This window comes from Acanthopagrus latus, chromosome 15, assembly GCF_904848185.1.
Source record: "Acanthopagrus latus isolate v.2019 chromosome 15, fAcaLat1.1, whole genome shotgun sequence".
In the NCBI taxonomy this organism is placed as follows: domain Eukaryota; kingdom Metazoa; phylum Chordata; class Actinopteri; order Spariformes; family Sparidae; genus Acanthopagrus; species Acanthopagrus latus.
Genome location: NC_051053.1, coordinates 12,119,744 through 12,135,385, shown reverse-complemented (window position 1 = coordinate 12,135,385; position 15,642 = coordinate 12,119,744). Strand labels below are relative to the sequence as shown.

General features: G+C 41.6%; 1 protein-coding gene across 2 annotated transcripts; it reads right to left on the bottom strand.

Moving 5' to 3' along the window:
- Positions 1-2,532: 2,532 nt before the first annotated feature.
- ggps1 (geranylgeranyl diphosphate synthase 1) lies at positions 2,533-15,589 on the bottom strand. 2 transcript variants are annotated; one of them, XM_037122667.1, is made up of 4 exons: positions 15,458-15,589; positions 12,997-13,089; positions 11,710-11,780; positions 2,533-4,555 (listed from the first exon to the last, which is right to left on the bottom strand). In XM_037122667.1, exons 2-4 carry the CDS (start codon positions 13,067-13,069, stop codon positions 3,752-3,754), a joined length of 948 nt encoding a protein of 315 aa, XP_036978562.1. In that variant the 5' UTR covers positions 13,070-13,089; positions 15,458-15,589; the 3' UTR covers positions 2,533-3,751. The 2 variants fall into 2 exon arrangements, with proteins under 2 accessions (XP_036978562.1, XP_036978561.1); XM_037122666.1 differs by lacking the exon at positions 15,458-15,589 and adding an exon at positions 14,924-15,385.
- Positions 15,590-15,642: the final 53 nt, after the last annotated feature.

The following is a 15,642-nucleotide window of genomic DNA, read 5'->3' as shown; positions in this document are numbered from 1 at the left end:
TATTCCTCTTCATCCCCGGTGGGACGCGGGGTGGGCGCAGTGAGGTTCTTACAAACAAGCACAAACTGGCAGAATTATGCATGAGGACATGAATTGTTCTGGGAGCAGTGACATGAATATGATAACCACACTGATATAAATACTGTAAACTAAAGAACGCTCTGTAATACGACTGTGGATGGAGTGACATTAAGGGATTAGTCTGTCAATATCTGGATTTTTTTTTTTTTTTCCAATAGCGAATTTAAAAGCAAACATCGATCTGATCCTTCAGCTTATTGTTATGTACCATGGAGCTCTGGTGTTGTCCAGAAGCAGCTGAAAAAACATCAGTGTGTCACACTGTTGAACTGGTTGCCATGTTTGCTCAAGTCTATGTGTTCTCTGCATTGAACCCATCCCTAAGGAGTAGTGGGCAGCTCCGGGACCAACCCCAGATCAAAGCATTCAGTCATTCTTACCACCATAATTTGGTCCACTAAAATCTGGTAGGTGTAGAAGTGAGCTGGGCAGTAAACCAGGCGTAGGCTGGCTCGGTCGGCGGAAGTCTCTGGTGTGCTGCGGTGATCTATGGGCTGCACAAGCACAAGAAGATCTGGTTAATTTTATCGCTGGGAAATTATTTGGCTTCATGTGCTGAGCGATTTTCAAAGGAATTAACCGGGCTCCCCATCCTACACTGTATCCAGGTTTTAATGTAAAGTCCTTGTTGCCTTTACGGTGCTAGCGAGTGAGCATGCTAACTTTGACGCCTTTGACTTAAAGTCACAGCTGTCATTTCAAGTGTCGCATTACTCGTCTTCCTGGCCATTTTGCAGTTAGCAATCCCCTCCCTCCTCTATGACACCATGTGAGCTCAGAGTGGAAATGTCTGCTCTCTGCGTGTGGCGGGAAGGACCGCCTCTTTGTAGAGTTCTCTGCCCGGATTGGATAAAGTGGGCAGGGATACCAGAACATTTATTTTTCTTTTTTACTGCATGAGCAGAGGGAGGAGAGTCATGGGTTACTGGCCAAACACACTGTAACAGTGATTAGTGTCGGAATATGAAGCAAAAAAAAATATTGCTTACTGCAGCTTTATAATCAAATATCAAATGTCACATGGAAAGCATTCAGAAGTGGGGTTGGCGGTTCTCTTCTGAGGCTCTTGTAGAGGAATAAAACATTGTGCCAGTTGCTCCGGTGTAGCCGCTCAGCAGCCCTACAGTAAAGGGCTGACATCTCCAAAGTGTAAAATGTGTTTACGTCTGTCAAGCAAAGTGCACCATGTGAAAACAACAATCTCAGGAAACTTTGCCCAAGTGAGACATTTTTAAACACAGCGTCGTTGCCATTCTGAGCAATGAGGTTTTTCAAGATTTTGCTGTTGCCACAAGAATATTTATGAAATCTATTGAAGTGCAACAACAAAACACCACCAACGTGTAAAGTGCAGCCCAGTGATAAATAATCCAAAGCTTGCAGAGGATGAGGGAGACTGAGTGAGACTGAGTGAGCCACGTCGCCCCTCACACAAAAGCTATTCTGTTTTGCTCTCAAACAGAACTCAGACGCTGTGGGTGGAGAAAATCAATCTAGCCGACCTAGCACCGGAGAGAGAGAAGAAATGAGAACCGTGAGAGGCTTTTATTATTGTGATGGACTTAAGTCAGCTCTGCAAAAGCCACTTCATACGTCTGTTTATCAAATCAGGAACACATTTGCATCACATTTCCCTGCACTTGTGGCTGCTTGGAAGGAAAATTAGGAGAGGAACTGCTTCCCCTCAGATTTTCAAGAATTTGGCATTTTGATGGATAGATGTATTTTCAGAGAAGCCACAATTCAATCTGAAAGGCTAATAATTATCCGAATTGCAGCTGTCAAGAGCAAGAGCTTCACCGAGTCAAGAGAGCTGTCTGGGACAGATAGCCTCTGTCCACAGCTGAGGAAAAACTCACAACAGTATTAACAGAAGCCGCAGATAATACAGGATTTAGATGACTGGTGCCTTGTGTTTCAGACCAGGCTTGTAGCTAGAAAAGGAGCGCGTCTATAACAAGCAGCCTGTGTGAGCGTTCATTCAAGGTTGCTCAAAACAAAGTACATGGCAGGCAGCTCTGTTATAACTCGAGTCAGCCAGTTCGCCTCGCAGTCTGTACTATTCAGCATGCAGCAACAGCTGCCTTGGAAAAATAAACGCATGGATCTGTTGCAACACAAGAGGACTCGTTGTTACATACACTATGGATAATGATGGCTCAGTGTTTTGTTGCGTGTGTGTGTGGTGTAAATGTTCCTGAATAAAACATCAGGTCCGGTGTAGGAAGAGGTCTGTTTAAGCTAGAAAGACACACTTACAAACTTCTTGTTTGTCACATCTTGATTTTCAATTACCCCCGTGTGCTCAGTAGATGGTGCTGCTCGTCTCTGGAGAAGGGTCCTCGCTTCACCCGTCACATTAAATGCCTTCAAAACATTGACATCTCACTGTGGCATCAAGGCCGGTTTGCTTGTGACATTTTGTTTAGGAAGTTGAGACAAGCCCGCAGGTCATCTTTGAAGGGTTTTTTTTTTTATTCAACAGATGCAAATAAGTTGTCAACTTCAGCACAGTGTCTACTTACAAATACCCCCCTAATAAAACATTAGAGCTGTGAAGAACTGTGTTGAATCTGAGAATGGAAACAGTCTGCAATAAACCCGAGCAGACAGAGAATTCATGAACAGCTGAGCAGGAACAGCACAAGCTCTACTTTGCATATAATGCCAGCATGTTACATAACAAGCAGACAATTGAGTTGCAGAGGGTTTTTTTCCCTAAAAGATTGGCACTCAGGCAGCTTAATGATCAAGGACCCCTAAATCACAGATCATACATTCGAGACATCCACATCTTCTTTAAAACAGGGACTTCAGAAAAAGCACCCAGCATTCACTCTGCCCTAGGTTATCCGTTTTCATATAGGGACAAAACATTAAAAAAATACATTTATATGCACTGTTGTGCACATCAAAAGGAAGGCGTTCAAGCTTTGTTGCACACTTGTTATTGTTCATTCTCAGAAAACCAAAAACTGTAACAAGTTAGTTTGTATTTTAATTGATTTCTCCCACTGACAGCACAGCTACACTTGGATGCCAAAAATTGCTGACGAGTACCAAAATAAAGAGGCAACATTTGGGGCTGTCTTGTAGCAGCTGAACACAGCTGTAACCATCAAAATTCAAGTGTAATGATCAGCCATGTTTCCACCACGGGAACATCAGGGACTAGAAACCTTTGGAGGACCAGGGGCATCATTTTACTCCAAAAAAGAGTCATGGGGGGTTTGTACCTTCCAGTAGTGAAGGAACTTTGGGAGTTGGGCTTGCAGCACAGAACACTGCTGATTGGGCTGGTACTCAAACCATTTATTTCCGCCACCGTTTTAAAAAATTCTGTACCCTGAAACTAGTTTGTTTTTGTTAATTGTGCTTTAAAACACTAACATGGAGATACAAAAAAAAAAAAAGAGCATAAGACAGCCGACAAAGTCCAGACCTTCTTTTTATATATTAAAACACTGAAACTGGGATGGACAGGATGAAGGAACCTTTCAGTCGCTGGGAGTAAAGATTTTCTCCGGGTGGAAACGTGGCTTTTCATTGTGAGTCATTAAATAGTTTGTGAATATGACATACCAGTATCTGTACTGAACTTGCATCAGTGTATTAACAAATGTATGTGTTAGTGGAGTGTGCAGGGGAGATTATGTAAAGTAGGATGAGGTCATTGGTTGTGGCTTGACTGTGGCTCAGCACTGGACTCTGCTGCATCTTCAGCCTCATGATGCATTTGGCTGAGGTGTTTAACAAGGCTTTCCAGTTGAGGGTTCCCCCCAAACTCCCTGATGAGGCGGTAGCTCTCTATCTCCAAGTCCCGCAGAGTCTGACGGGTGTAAGCGAACGAGCCTACCTTCTCCAGGTAGTCAACACAGTATCGTTTGATGTCCATGTTCTCCGTGCGCTGCCTCAGGATGTTCTGCACCTGGGTGCTCTCTGGACGCGACCATATGGCGTGAATGGTGGGGAAAGAGAACTTGCCCTCAGTCAGGTCCTCGCAGAAGCTCTTGTTCTCGCTGTACTCACGAGAGCTCAGGTTGGCGTAGTCGTCGCGGATCTGGAAAAAGAGGCCCAGGGTGTCCAGGAGGGGTTTCAGGTCCTGTTTCCAGTCTGAGAAGAGCTGCATCAGGCCAACAGCCAGGCCAAAGAGCCCTCCTGTTTTCTGTAGCACCATGTTGCGGTACTCCTGCTCAGTGGGACAGGTGTAGGTGTCCCTCCAGTGGATGTCCAGACCCTGACCGCGGTGCAACTCCAGCAGCTGCCGGGTAAACACTCGGACAGCCTCGGGGTGCTCCAGGGTCAGCACCTTCTCTAAGCCCAAGAAGTAGACGTAGTTGGCAGAGTTGATGACGGAGGGAATGCCATAAATGCTGTGAGCGACGGGGAAGCCTCGCCGGAGCTTGGAGCTGTCCTCGATGTCATCTATTAGCAAGCTGGCATTGTGAAGCATCTCCGTCACCTCGATGATCACCTGAACATGACACAACACACAAGATTTTGCAGAAATGAATACATGGATCAAGCATTATTTAACAAAGCGAGGCAGCTGGATTTTTCAGATCATGTGATATCACAAATCCATCTAGGCAGGCTTCTAAGTAGTTCTGCTCAATCAGTGTACCACTAAGAACTAGAGACAGCCATCGTGGTTCAGGTGAGATGACAAGTGACTGTTTGCTTGAAACAACAATCCTAAAGAGGTTTGTGTAGAGTAGATGCTGTTACACCATCAGTTATATCAGAGGAGCTCTGAGGGCTTTTCTCCACTTTCCGAATTCGGTAAGAAGTTTATTTACTAACCAGCTCCACTGGTAGCGCTCTCCTACTATATGATATGGTTTGCTGATGCAATTGGTTCAAATTCACCCATGACTGACAGATGGTTCTTCCAATGACCTGGCAAGTACTTTTTCGAAAGGGCCTGTCCTTTTCCAAACAGTTTCTAAGGGCGACTTCCCAGATGGTTCTGTGTAACAAACCATCTGGTGGGTGAGAATAACTGTGCCTGAATAAAAAAACAAACTTGTCACATTTTCAATTTCATAGTATTTCATGTTTTTATGTTGCACTGCACAACTTTCACGACACGAAACAATGACGTTTATGCTAAGAAAACATCCATCCCTCCTCTTAACTGGTGACATAGACACTAACAGGTCCTCAGGAGCTCTGTCTAAATTATGCATTACAACTTGTATACAGCAGAGGGTGCCATGTCTACACTCTTGTCTGTGCTGCTGCACTAGTGGGTCTTCATCAGCAGACAAAATAGTTGATGCAGAAACAAAGGAGGCAGTCAGTCAGAGGAAGAGTTGAGTGAAGACATAGTCGCATTCAGAGATTGTCAGGACTGCTGTCCATTGTATCTCATCTGCTCTACAACTCAAGATGTAACCAAGGGAGCACAAAACAGGCATGATGAGCTTAGACATCTGTTCACATGTGCACACTTTCACCTCGGGCTCAGTAGTTAACATCAGCCATAAATGAGGAGAATTCTTGTTGAGCTTTCCTCTCCAAGAGGCAGGACCCGCGCTTTACCAGACACTTCACTGCAATTATTTATTAGTTCATCTACCAGTGGAGCAGACAGTTAACGTCTTGTTTCCAACCTGATAACCAAAAAACGTCTTAATTTCATATCCATGTTTGACCCAAAACAGCCAGGGTTGCCATCAGGTGTCGGCAGTCTCGCGCTGGCCTTGCAGCCTGCTGGAGTGCTCTGCTGATTTAAAAGACAAGTGTTGTGGCCCTGTAATGAAAGCTGTTTGTATGGTGCTGGGGAAGCACAAAGAGAGACTCAGTGGGTCAGGCAGATGGCCAAGGCTGGGCCAGTTGAGCAGTTCATCCGCCAAATACAACCTTTCCTTCTGCAGGGTCCCGACACTTGCTTCCCTGCAACCTCAGTGAGCCACTTATAAAAAAAGAGAGGGGGTTGTGGGTAAGGCTACAATGAATGCACACATGAACCAGACAAGTGTTATGTAGCCAGAAACATGCTCATGGATGCCAAGGTTTATTGCATACAGTGGTCTTTGTGAATTACAATTCCCCCAGGAGCACAAAAATCACAACAACAGCTTCAGATAACAGCAGCCATCAAACCTGAACACAAGCACCAACAATTGGAGTTTTGGAGCATCAAGAGACTCCAAAGAATCAAACTGGTCAGGCTGCTACTCTAATTCTGCCGTCAATGTGTCCAAAGCGTTTAACACTCTGCGAGACTCCATTGATTATTACCAGAGGTGACTCACTGTTTGCCAAAGCTACAATCAGTGGTCCAATAAGAATGTGTACACTGCTTCACAACAAAAGAGTCCAATATATTGAGGAGAAAACACTCTCCAGCAGAAGATTCAGTTATCTGAAAACATGGCAAGAGTCCACATATTCTTTACTCAACTAGAAGTACAGACACTTGTGCAAAAACAGACTGGTAAAAGTAGAAGTACTTATTCAACTTCTTGACTCAAGTAAAAGTAAGAAAGTACAGGCTGCGAAATGAACTCAAAGTATAAAAGTAAAAAAGCATCCCCCAAAGGACATTTCAATAGGCCATTTCCTCGAAAAAGTAACTGAAGCTTACATCATATAAGTAGAATTTAAAGACTATTAAACTTAAAGGTACAATCGGTACGATTTGTCCAAACTGCTCTTAAAAGGCACCAGAAAGATAGTTGATTGTTGAGTCTCAATCCCAGGACATCAAATACTGACATTTTGGGTTGGTAATGCTGAGCACAGCCCAAAATTGAGGAAATAGAAAAATCCAGGCACAGGACTACGGGGGGTCCACTTCTCCGTTTGTATCCGTCTCATTACATCTGCCATGTGTAATATCAAGCTGAAATCAGTCTTGAAAATTGTTAATTTCCCTCAAATACATACAACTAAAGTATGAAGCCTGTTTTGAAAATGTAAGGAACAGAAACTAAGGATATGTTAAAATGAAGGGAGTAAAAGTCAAAAGTTGTGAACCTGAAAAATCTACTGAAAAACAGTCACAAAGAATTTGTACCCGATAACTTCTCATCTCAGGTTATGTACATGCAGAAATCTGTCTTACTTGGAGGGACTACAGCAGGTACTAACCATCAAAAAACACACCTGAGTCAGACCGCTGAAGTTAAGCCAAGGTTTTAACATGTTCAACCCACATGATCACACACCATGCCTACTGGATTATGTCATCATCACTCATCTGAACAGCAGTTTTGGTGTGAAAATAACAAAATATTGCAGATTTGTGTAAAAATGTTCAAGAAACTACAGTATAATCTTAATCCGGGTTTTATGTTTTGTGGGTAACCCTAACCCTTCATCGATTGGCTTGTGTTGTTTTTTGATGCTGAGTAGTAAAGCTGAAGCGATTTTCCACAATGTAATAAAGGAGGCTAGAGGGTTTTCCTGCAGTGTTTTACATAACGTGAATCAAGTGACACCTTCACTGTCATCATAAAGAATTAATACACTTTTATGAAATGAAACATTAACATTCAGGGGAAAGAGCAGCAGAGCCATTCCACCAAAGGTCATATATTTAATGAGTGTGGCTGTTGTTCAGCCTGTCATCTATTAACTAAATTGATCATGAAATGAGATATATCAGGATCTGTCTCATTAACTACCTCTGAGCTATTTCCTGAGGAAACCCTGCCATGCAAATGTATTACCCTGATCCAAGCTTCACTGCAACACCATCAGCTTAGTTTTGTTGAACCCTCTGACACTTTACAGGTTATATCTACACTGTACTCTCACCCTGCATCACTAACATTAATACCTAGAAAAAGCCCTGAGCCGAGGCAGCAGATATTCTCATGACTGACACATGTTACCAAAGTAAAAGACAGCAGACAGAATAAAAAGCTAACCTTTCTACACTTTCACAGAGAACAGGAGGACGCCAGTCAGATAAACGTCGCAGGCAGTTGACGTTTACAGAGGGAATTTCCCAAACCGCCTCAACCTGTACTGTACTTCACTGCAGAGAAGCACATATGGGGGGCTGATAAAAAAATCATTGTCAAAGGAATGACAGTGTGCCACTGTCACTGCTTCTGTCTTTCTGTAGGCTTGGTTGTTTCCATGGAGGCAACTTCTTGGCAGCAGCGTGCTAATGATGACGAGAGGAGTCTACATGACGGGTTCAGTAGGAGTTTACAGAGCTGCTACACACAGAGAGAGACGGGGGGAGACAATCCTTTGAAATGTGAGGTAAATTTAAACCTCGACTACCTGCTGTACCATCAGAGGCAAATCCTTTCTGAGGTGAAATTATCAGGAGAACAAACATAGATCTGCTCACAATCCTCATAAGAATACTGTCCATATGAACTTCCAGCTACTCTACATCAAGAAACCTATCATTTAAACTCAAAACTCTTCATGTAACACGTCACTACAGCCTTATGGAGCCCATGTTCTACTAAATTGAAAATGACAGCACAGTTGAGACACAGTTGACAGTTGAGAAATGTAGCAGCATGAAATGTGAAAATAATCAAGAATGCCACTCTGAATGTTGAGTCACTGCTTTTGTTAATTTTGCAAAACTGAATTCATTCATTTGTAGACACACAACTTACTGTACTAGTAGCAGTGTGAAAGCTGTGATTAAGTGTCTCTCCACTGATACAAAGTGTGAGATAGATGTTGCAGCCGGAGGAGGGCGGACACGACATCTATAATATTCAACAATTCCTCAGAAGAAGCTGACTACTGTATTACTCCTTCACACAGATGCAACTACTTTTCTTTTCATCACTTTGGGGGAAGACTTTCATGTGCACTGGAAGATGAAATGACCACAGCGGAAAATAGTGCGACCTCTGAACATCGTTGAAGATTAATCTATTTGGGGGAAGAGTTTATAAAAAAATTCAGGAGACGGGGAGACCTGTTGAGCAGCAAACCTGATGAGACCTGACAGTCTCAGCACTTAGCATTCTGTACTGTGAGAGTCATGTAGAATGAGAAAAACACACATTAGTCTCGATATCTTTATCACTGGACACAGGACCAGTATTCAGCCGTAAACTATGCCAAGGCCATCAGTCTAATAAGGTCAGTGGGCTGATCTCCATAAACAGACAGTGGGACCGTCCTGCTGCTTATTAAAAACCAAGAAATCATAAATGGCTAAAATGTAACTGTATGAAAAGCAGGAATGCCAATCAGTGTGCTTCAATCTAATCAGGCAGCATCCAAGAATATGTTACAACACTGTAATGGATGAGTGGAGGCGTATGTTTGCCTGGGACTTGAATCATGTTAATCCTTTGCTCGCAGAAGTGATCAGGAACACGAGAAGCTGAAGGAGGAGTAGCCTCTCAGCGGAGATGAGTGTGGCTGCAGTATGTCTTAAAATACACAAACAGTGTCTAAATGATGCCAAATATTTCCTTCTCATTCTGAATTACTGCACCATGGGGAATATACTGAAAAAAAAACAAAAAACAAAAACACAATAAAAATAATATTCTACCATGACCCATCTATTTACCTTCAAAAAGCATAAACCAGCAATGATTTTAAGGGTAGGGCTGCCTGTCATCATACTCCACTACAGCAGCATCCCACTTTTAATATAAGGCTTTAACTGAATTTCATCATGCAACAACCGCTTTCGATTAACAAAATATCCTGTTAACCAGCAAAGGCATTTTCAGGGAAAAACCTGGACTAAAAACCACAGCTACAAAAACTGATTTCCTTCACAGTGATTAAAGCATTGCTTTTCCTTTAATCACATTATATTTGTCTTTAAATTTGGATGGAAACACCAAATTGATTTCACAGGAATCTACTTTATAGCAGCTCACATGCAGCAAGTTAAAGTGCTTAGTGAACATAATTTAAAGACTACCTCAACTCATAAGGAAGTCTTTCACTCCCACCAGTAATACCACTCTTCCTCATTAAACACTCTGTTCAAATAGATTATTATCCTTTTAAGATGATATAGTGAAATAGTAAAAGGAGAGGGAAAGGCAGCAGATAATGGAGAAATCTGATTTGGCATGGGTGAATATCCATGAATAAAGGGTCTGTAGTAGTTGTATTACTGGTAGTGAGGCGTCACATGACCAGCATGCATACAAACTCGTAAAGACAAAGACGTGTTCTGAATGTGAGTGGCAAAACAGGAAATAGAAACAGTTTGAATGACAAACAGTGAAGTGAATTCAGCGCACATTATTTGGCCATGTTGCTTAGCACATTCTTAACCCCGAGGCAAAAGCCATTGTTTGGAAAAGGGAAAGACAACATACAACTTCTACAAAAAAAGAAGGCAAAAGACAGCCAACTACTGTCTAAGCAGCTCTGTGAGATGAAAAAGCAGATGTGGAAGTTGAGAACACATTATCTGACAAAGATCCGGTTTTACATCACTCATCTTTACTGAAGTGGTGCAAATACTGTTTTTTGTGGGCAGGTTCCTCTCCCCTTCATCCTTTGATGACTGTATTATTGTCTTTTGTATAGCACTTTATTTTGTTTGTATCCTAGCTACCACCAGTTAAGTTAGCTGCCACCGTTTTACCTTCCTTTTGTTTCACTTTTCTTTTTAACATAATTTCGAGATGTGATTACAAATGTAACACCGCTGAGCTACTTAAAAGCCCCAAGACATGAGTTGACACCTTGAAATGAAACAGTAGATGTAACAGAGCGAAGTGTGTTTTCAAAATGAAGAATAGAGAACGAACAGTCCAACTGTTATGAATAAATCCACAGTGGGCAGTAGTGTTTTTGTGTATTGTGTGTGCATTTTCACATATTTGACTAATTCCAGGCTGCATTTGTACGTAAACAGTGCCTTCCTTAGTCTTTATTCAGTTTCAAAAAGGAGCTCCGCTGTGCTGTTCTGGATGAGGGGAAGAAATGTGAACTGAACGTAATAAGCTCCGATCTGACACAGCGTGGTATTGTTACCAACATCAGCTGTAGTCTTAGAGCTTGGTCGGTACTCCAACTGGCTTAACAACCATGTAGAGAATCATAAATGCATAATAAAATAGAAAGGGGTTAATATTGGGCTTGCACCGGTCAGATGGCTACAAATGTGGCTCAAATGGGATGATCATATTGGTCCATATCCGCTGGAAGTTTAAGTAGATAACTATCTGTATAGAAGCCAATCAGCTTGTTTCTGACTTTCTCTGCCTTCTGGTTTCTTTGGGGGGTACATTTCTCTTATTCAAGATGAACTCTTCAAAAGTGAGCATATGCACCATTTACATGGGCAAACTAAATGCATCCATCCTGAGCAATTCATGAAATCAGCAATAAGGGAATGCTTTTTCACCCAACAGATCAAACAAAATGTAGAAAAGGGTAACTGTTCTGGTTTTGAAAGCATCGCTCCAGCATTTTCATTTCATTCCACTTGATCCTGGGCTGCATTAACAGCATCCTGTAATAAATCATGGATGCTCTACACTCTCGTCCAAGCTTTACATTTACATTCAGTTTGAAACAGAATACTCTGGTTGTATTGCAAAATAAATTGCCTGTTCAGAATGAGCACAGCATCATTTCACCTTTGTGGACCAATCTGCGACAATAAACATTGCACAACTCTGAATGTTAAGAGGCTTGAAATGGCTGATTTCTCACCTGCAGTTTGTCCTCGGGAACATTAAGCCAGTGGTTAAACGCTTGTGATAGTTTTGTCCTCACTTGCTTTCCTGAGAAGGAGGAGGAAAACAAAAGCTTGTTTGTCAAAAACAATAAAGATCAAATTTAATTGCATCTTTCACACTGATTATTGTTGCAATGATCAGCTCATTCTGCATTCAAAGTGGGTCCTACTCTGAGGCTTTCCTGACATTAGCATTTTTTCTCTCAATCCTTATGTTGCTGATATTTGAGAATTAACATTTTGTTGAGATCTATATTAACAAAGCTGGTGTGTGGTAGCTACATATTCCCAGAGAAACTACATTTTAAAAGGAAAATTAAATTGCCTTAGAACCTTTGCCTTAATGTTTTAATTTCAGGTAAACATGACACTGATTTCACCCTCACTGCTGTAGACATGAAGCATAAAATGCCAGCAAAAAACAGCTTTACAACAGAGTCAACTGAGACCAAAACAATACCAGCCTTGTACAGATGTTATAATAATTATATCCCACCTATCCATTGCAGTCACTTAATGGTCTAAAAGTCCAAAACAGTTACATCTTTCTTTCTTTTTTTATATTGCAGAGCTAATTTGGGGTTAACTTGCAGGTCAGCCTGAGCACCCAACTCTGTTTAGGCAACAGTAGAGGCGAGATGTGACTGTGCTCAAGTTACTGAGAAGTAAAAAAAAAAAAAAAAAGTAAAAGTCTTGCTGCTGCTCTGAATGAGACCGGACGTTTTCTGTTGTTCAAAATCTTGGCTTAAAGGAAGTTTTTCTTTGACCCCTACTTGAAAGCCATTTCCAGCTGAGTGCTACAACAGTGACAGGATGAGTACATTCCAGACCACGCAAACATAACAAACATATTTACTAAATTTATGATGAGGACTTGTGTTTAATATAGCAACATTTTCCTTTAATAAGTATGTCTGTTGCAGGACTTCAAAATAATTGTATCTTTCAAGCCTTAATGACAGAGCGGCACTGCAACAGAGGAAAACATCTGACTAACTGACACACTTAGGACCTGTGCTATGGTTCATGTTAGGTGATTGTTTTTTGTGATTATGTCTTCTGTGTATGCTGTTCCATCACATTCATCTTTTTAGGCATCTTGCTGATGTTATGATCAAGTGCCTAACAAGATGTGAGCAGATTAGGGCTCAGTGTAGCTCTAGGACTCATCAGCAGTACACACAGCTTTTTGATGACCTTTAAGATTCATGTCTGTACGTCTTTAATTCAGTGTGCAGTGACTGACATGGAAAGAGACTCACCTGGCAGCTGCAACAAGTACTTGTATGGCTCCAGTAGAATTCGCTCGGAGGCTGCTTGCGGGTCACTCTCCATTGCTTCAAGTTTACACAAATCTATAGTAGAGGACAAAGAGCAGAAAAAAGTAAGAAAAACCAAGACTGTCATTTTTGATGATTAATGAGCAGCCCTGGGTATTTATATGCTGTGCTATTCAGCCTCATCAACCTTTTATGATAAAAGGTCAAAATAAAAAGATCTGTGGAAGGACTTTGTTTTTGGACAATTAATCTTTTGGCTTAATTGTCCTGTAATTAAAGTAAGATTATTAATTCAGAAATTAGATAATGTAAGAGATTTAAAAATCAAATCAATTGTATAGCCCGAAATCACAATCACATTGCCTCAATGAGCTTTACAATGTGTAGAGTGAATGACATCTTCTGTCCTTACACCCTCAATTCGAGTTAGGAAAAACTTGATTGAGAGCTGGTTTACAAAAGTAATAGTGATCTTACTGAGCTCTGGAAGTTAAAAGGTTGCAAGTCCTCAATGACACAAGCGTAAGCATAAGTATTTAAGATGTGTTTAGTAGAAATTAGTGATAATTTTGGTGTGTTCATGCTGGGTTCATGTATCTGTTATTTCTCAGCACGAAACTTAGAACTGGCTCTTAACTGACAGATCGGGGAACCGGTGTCGAGTAGAAAGAACTGTAACCAAATCAAAATGTAGAAAAGAGTGCTCTGACATGACACAAACAATTTCAGACTCGAAAGCGATCTTAGTGTTACTGACATCAGATACATAACTGTACAATTCTTCTAGTCACTTAGCAGCACAATACACAGGAACTATATGGGTATGATACCCATATAGTTCCTGTGTATTGTGGGTATCATATGCGAGTCCTTACACACAACCAACAAGGAAATTAAAAATATCAGCATGAGATGACAAATTTTCATGATGTGTGCCAGACACATGCGCAGAGCCAATATATCCCCCTAGTGCATGATGTCACACTCATCACATGACAGGATAAGTTACAACAATGACATGAGTGGTGAATCACAACAACTGGTTATGAATGATGTAGCAATAACAATAGAAAGGCTTCGCTGTCTTTGAGAGCTAATGATTATCACAGAAAAATATGTATTATTTGTGTACACCTGAATTTTAGATTTACTTTAATAAAAAGTCATCAGCATAAAAAAATAAATAAATACAATTATGAAACCTCTATCTAGACCATGTAACATGAGGGAACTGAATTCCGTTAAAAAAGGAAACCATTCACTGCAGCTCTGCTTGTGACAGTGACGCACAGCCTCACAGCTACTCATAATTAAGTCATCACACTGCCATGGCCTTTTCTATCACATAAAACAAAGCTGCATTTCTATTTCCACCAAGAGATGGGGGAATATTAGGGAGGCCCGATCTCTTTTTGGTTTGTAATATTTACGGAGTCATCGTTGCTTTTGAAATGCTGCCACACCCTAGCATGTAGCTAAAGAGTTACAAGTTCAGGTACACATTACTAGCTATGATTGTAGACTTCATTGCAGACTTTAACTGTAAACACACATTTTCATCAGTAAGTGTTTGACGAGACTATGTCAAAAAATATAGGTCGTTTCCTGGATACATCAACTACTTCATGATATCTATGACATAGGTGCGCTTTAAAAATGTTGGGATATTGAGTTTCAACATAAAGTCAAAACAGAGTATTAAAAGAAGTGTTAATTATTAGGCAGCAGGTTTTCCCCATCATGCTGACAACGCCTTAAACTCTCCCATCCCTACAAATAACTAAAACGATAACATGAATCAACTTTAAATAACTTTGACCCAAATACTAAAAGAAAGGAGAACTAAAATGCTGCTGCTGCCGTTACCAGTTCACCTCAGGTCCCCTCCACTGAACTTCACTCCACCCACCTTGGCTGCTGACTGTTCAGTCCGCTGACTAGCCGGTCCTGAGTTCCTATTAGCCAGAATGCTAGGTAGCTAGCGTTAGCAGGCTAACATAAACGCGCCAATATATCACAAGTGAGCATTTCTTCCTTTCTTTCTTCGTCAAAATAAAAATTCCCACTTAAACGGTGGTCGACTAAGGCACACGATATGACTGCCACATCCACACTTTCACATCATTTTAAGGTCCGCTTGTTACTGGCTAATTTCACCATGCTATGCTACGCTAGCGTAATTTCCACTGAGGACTGTGCTGTCACTTTTCAAATCAAGCTAGCATTCATGAGCTACATATATATGCTCCTTACAGAGCAGGCGCAAAGCAGGAGGGGGTGTAACATGGGTGCCTCGCGCATTGTGTGTTGCCGTTAGGCTGCCACATTGCCCGGCAACAGCTTCCGACTTATAAGTAAAGCAGGAAGACAAGCCTCCCGTGCCGTCGTTGTGTTGAGCGGGCCTCGCTGTAACATATATCGAGCACACATATGTGTTCCAAACCTGGGAGTTGTAGTTTTTCCGTGTTTTTCTTCCCTGTATTGTGAGAGCCACCCAGTAGGATTACTTCTTACACCTTGCCATGGATATTTTTCTCTTGCATCAGCCAATCATATGCTGCTAAGGCGTCTCCCTTCACTGTGGCATCCAATAGGCGGACGCGCTTTGGGGAAAGGCGGGATTAGGAC

Coding starts and splice junctions, on each gene's coding strand:
- ggps1 (XM_037122667.1), bottom strand. CDS start 13,069: ATGGAGAGTGACCCGCAAGCAGCCTCCGAGCGAATTCTACTGGAGCCA. Junction 11,781..12,996: donor GTACTTGTTGCAGCTGCCAG/GTGAGTCTCTTT, acceptor CCTCCTTCTCAG/GAAAGCAAGTGAGGACAAAA. Junction 4,556..11,709: donor TTCCCGAGGACAAACTGCAG/GTGAGAAATCAG, acceptor TGTCATGTTCAG/GTGATCATCGAGGTGACGGA.